We start from the raw sequence: 3,724 nt of genomic DNA, 5'->3' as shown, positions 1-3,724 counted from the left end.
ACTACCCTCCTGCCCTGATTTTTCCATCATGCTACATCTTTTGTTTAATTATTTTGGGTGGGTCTCCCCACACAAGAATGTGAACTCCAAGGGAAGAGGGGCCCTGCTGGCTTGTTCACCATGTATCCCTAGCTGGCCCTCAATAAATATAGAAACTTCTGCCAGAGGCTGCTATTTGGAGCTGTTCAGTCTCAGGGAAGTGGGACCCAGGATGCTACCCTCTCCCACAGCTGGGCGTGATGCGAGGCAGGTGTGTGAGATGCACAGAGATGGGCCATTTCTGCTTTTAGAATACTGGTGCATTTTTTATTAAAGAAGAGAATAAAGCATTTGTAAATATATTTCTCTCACGTATACTTCAAAGGTGATGCTGGTCTGCCACTACAGAGCTGGGGAGCAAACAGGCTGGAGCTCTTCCCCCCACCCTTCCACACTCCTTTTGCCCAGATAACAGAGACACACGGAGGGCAGGGAGCTGCCTGGCCTCAAAGGACAAAAGTTTCCCAGTTGCATGTACAGAAGGACACAGTCGCCACCAGCTCCCATCACAGTGCCGCCCGGAAAGCAGGTGGTGTCTCCAGGAGGTCAGGGATGCTTGGTAAGAAAACCCCTTTACCCATTAGAAATAAATAAGGCATGAAGGTTCCCACTGGGCTCCCGGTACAGAGGCCAGGGCCCCCGCCTTCCACTGACTGTATGGTTCCTCTGGTTTCTAGGGTCTCAGAAAGGGTGGCAGAAGGAACCAGAAGCTGCTCAGGGCAAGCTGGGGACCTGGGTGTCTCTTAGCTGAACCTTGACTTTCTGACATCTTGAAGCAAAACCCCTGACCCAGCTGGGTCCTCAAAAGCCCCCCACAAAGGTGGGACGTTACAAGCAGGCATTTTATGGGAGGGAGGGAGCATGTTCCTCAGCCCCATCCCAATTCAACAGGATGCAGCATGGGATGAAAACCCCAGTCCCCAGTGAAGGGCAGGCAGGGGTGGACACTGGGACCACTGGCTGGTGGTGCATGTCCAGAACCTTCTGGGGACTGCAGACATGACCTGCGCCAGGGTTGGCCTGTGGGGAGCATGGAGTGACTGAGACATCATGGTCCCTGAGATGGGGGCAAGCACAGAGAGGGGAGTCAGAGGCCAAGCTTGATTAGTTGAAGGCGGTGTGAAGGGATGAGGGCTCCCCACTGCCCCAGCCGCTGGAAAGCTTAAGGCCCAGCAGGCACTTCCGAGGTTGGAAGCCGAGGAGGCTGGCTCTGAGCGAAAATGTATCAGTCTGCTGAGGGCCTCCTTCTCCTCCTCCTCTGACTGGCTACAGATCTGCGGTGGGCCAAGAATATCCAGGGAGAAACCTGTCCTTGGCAGGGCTGGAGCAGGGACACTCCAGGCCCAGCTGAGGCTTCCTGCTCTGCATGGCAGGGGACATCTCTGACCTGGTCAGGACCTGGGGGGTGGGACAGCTGGTACTAAGGGAATGTCAGCACATCAGGGCTGGGGAGAAGCAGTGGGTGGTCCAGGAAACCCCTGAAACAGCTGGCCCTGGGGTCCCCTTTCAAGTGTTTCCAGTTGTGGCAAGGGGTCAAGGAGACCTTGCATTGCAAATCTCTTAGAAAAAACAAACTTAACCAAAAAACAGCCAACTGATCCAGAATGGCTTTTTCAGAAGCCTGGTCAGCAGTCTGAGGGTGAGGCGCAGGGTCAGGAAGCCTGGGGCTGGGGGAGCTGGGGGATCCCTGGGGTAGGGGGGACATTTGGCTTTGAACTCTGAGCTGCGCCTTTGGGCTGGCGCGAGGTGGCCAAGGGCTCCTGGGAGGCGGAACAGGTGGGCTGCCTCCGCTCAGCAGGGAACATGCTGCGTGTTTCCGGATCAGGAGGTCGCGTGCTGTGGTGGCAGGCCGCTAAAGGGCGCTCGCTCTCTGGAAGCTGCACCGCCCAGGCCTGAGGGACCCCACGGCCTCCACCCTGGGGGAGGCTGCAGGCCGGGCAAGGGTCACTTGCTGCTGTGCGTCTTGACTTTGGTGGCGTTGATGTCAGCCTTGGTCTTCTGGATCCTGGAGAAGATCTCCTTAAAGAGCGCCTTGTACTCGGGCTGGCTCTGCTCCAGCCGCTTGTCGACAGCCTCCACGTGCTGGCTTAGGCTCTTCTCACCTGCCTTGGCCTCCCCCTGGCCCTCCTCACCCCCGCGCAAGTCCCTCCACGAGCTGTCCCGGGAGATGGGGCGCGAGGTCTGCACACCGGTGTGCCGCACCCCGGCCCCGTGCTGCCGGCACTTGCTAAGCAGCTCCTCGTACTTCTCGAGCAGCGCGTGGTACTGCTCGTCCACCTCCCGCAGAATGGACATGCCCCGCTTGCGCACACTGTTGGCGTGTAGTGTGAGGTTGCCCGCGTGCCGGCTGGCTGGGTCTTTGGCCACGATGGCGTTGAGCGCAGTGTCGCTGCAGCTCTTGCGCACCACGTGGCCCGGGGAGGCGGCAGGTGAGGAGACACCGTCTTGGGCGCCTGAGTCGTCCCCGCGGCCGGGCTGGGGATCATCGGCCTCAGGGGCCTGCGTGAGGGGTGCGAGCAGGGCCTCGGCCAGGTGGTCGTCCGGGCCCAGTAGGTAGGTCTTGGCCTGCTTCATCTGCTGCAGCTCCAGCAGCTCTGCCTCCAGCTCTTGCACGCGCAGGCGACAGGCCTCCATCTCGCACAGCTGGCGCTCCAGCTCGGAGTACTCCTGCAGCACCGCGGTGTACTCGCGCTCCGCCCGCTCCTTGCGCTGCCGCTCCTGGCTCACCTGGGAGCGCAGCGCCCCCACCAGGGACTGCAGCCGCTCGTTCTCCTGCTCCAGGGGCCGTGGGCCGAGCTCCAGGGAGGAGCTGTGTAGGCGGAAAGCATCCTTGCACCTGGCGGGGAGTGGAAGCCCGAGCGGGGTGGGGACGGAGGAGAGGGCAGTGGTCACGGTCACGGCCAAGGCTGAGAAGTCCAGCCCTTACATCTCTCTTGTTCTCTGGGCTGAAATTGTTTGCCCCTCTCCGTTGGCTCTCCACCACCCTCCTCCACCCTTCTCCCCCTGCTCTCTGCCCCTGGAGGCTGACCACCACGGACTGCCTCTGCCAGGTCGCCTGGTTCTCCCCTGAGCTTGGCACATGGGAGGCACTGGCTAGAGGTCCGAGGGGGAAGCAGAGGCCGTGGGGTGTGTCTTCTTTGGGCTTTCCATGGTTAATGGTGACCAGGCAGCCTTCTCCATACATTCTAGGTGCCGATAATCTCCCTTCCCCCTTGCTCTTTGAGGCCTAGGCCTGGTGGCAGCTCCATTCTGCTGCAACGCTGGGGCACTATAGTGTCCCTGTGGTTTCCCTACGCCCTGCCCACACCTCTTCTTCATTTAACTTTTCCATTACTCCGTGTAAGAGACTGTTTCCTGCCAGGACCCTTATTGAAACACCCACTACATATGAAATATGTATTTTTCCATTATTAAGTGGTTGTCTGGTCTTAGATTTAATGGGAACTGAAAAGCACAGTGGGTTACCCCTCCTGGGTTAGCATCCTGGCTGAACCTCTTACTAAACAGGTGACCTTGGATAAGACACACAACCTCTGCGCTTCAATTTTATCATCTGGAGAGTAGGCATAATAAAACATCCCCAACAGTGTTGCCATAAGAATTACATCAGCCAGGCCGGGCGCGGTGGCTCAAGCCTGTAATCCCAGCACTTTGGGAGGCCGAGACGGGCGGATCACGAGGTCAG

At 58.7% G+C, this 3,724-nt stretch overlaps 1 protein-coding gene across 1 annotated transcript in view; it reads right to left on the bottom strand.

The window, feature by feature from the left end:
• Positions 1-281: 281 nt before the first annotated feature.
• Positions 282-3,724, bottom strand: part of CDR2L (cerebellar degeneration related protein 2 like) — a 17,603-nt gene continuing 14,160 nt past the window's right edge. Inside the window, exon 5 of the mRNA XM_023212104.1 lies at positions 282-2,875. Coding sequence (XP_023067872.1) covers positions 1,984-2,875 — 892 coding nt within the window. The 3' untranslated portion in view covers positions 282-1,983. The remainder of the gene's footprint in view (positions 2,876-3,724) is intronic.

Source organism: Piliocolobus tephrosceles, chromosome 16 (assembly GCF_002776525.5).
Source record: "Piliocolobus tephrosceles isolate RC106 chromosome 16, ASM277652v3, whole genome shotgun sequence".
Classification (NCBI taxonomy): Eukaryota; Metazoa; Chordata; class Mammalia; order Primates; family Cercopithecidae; genus Piliocolobus; species Piliocolobus tephrosceles.
Note: the sequence above shows the minus strand (reverse complement) of the source record. Positions and strands in the feature narration are given on the sequence as shown.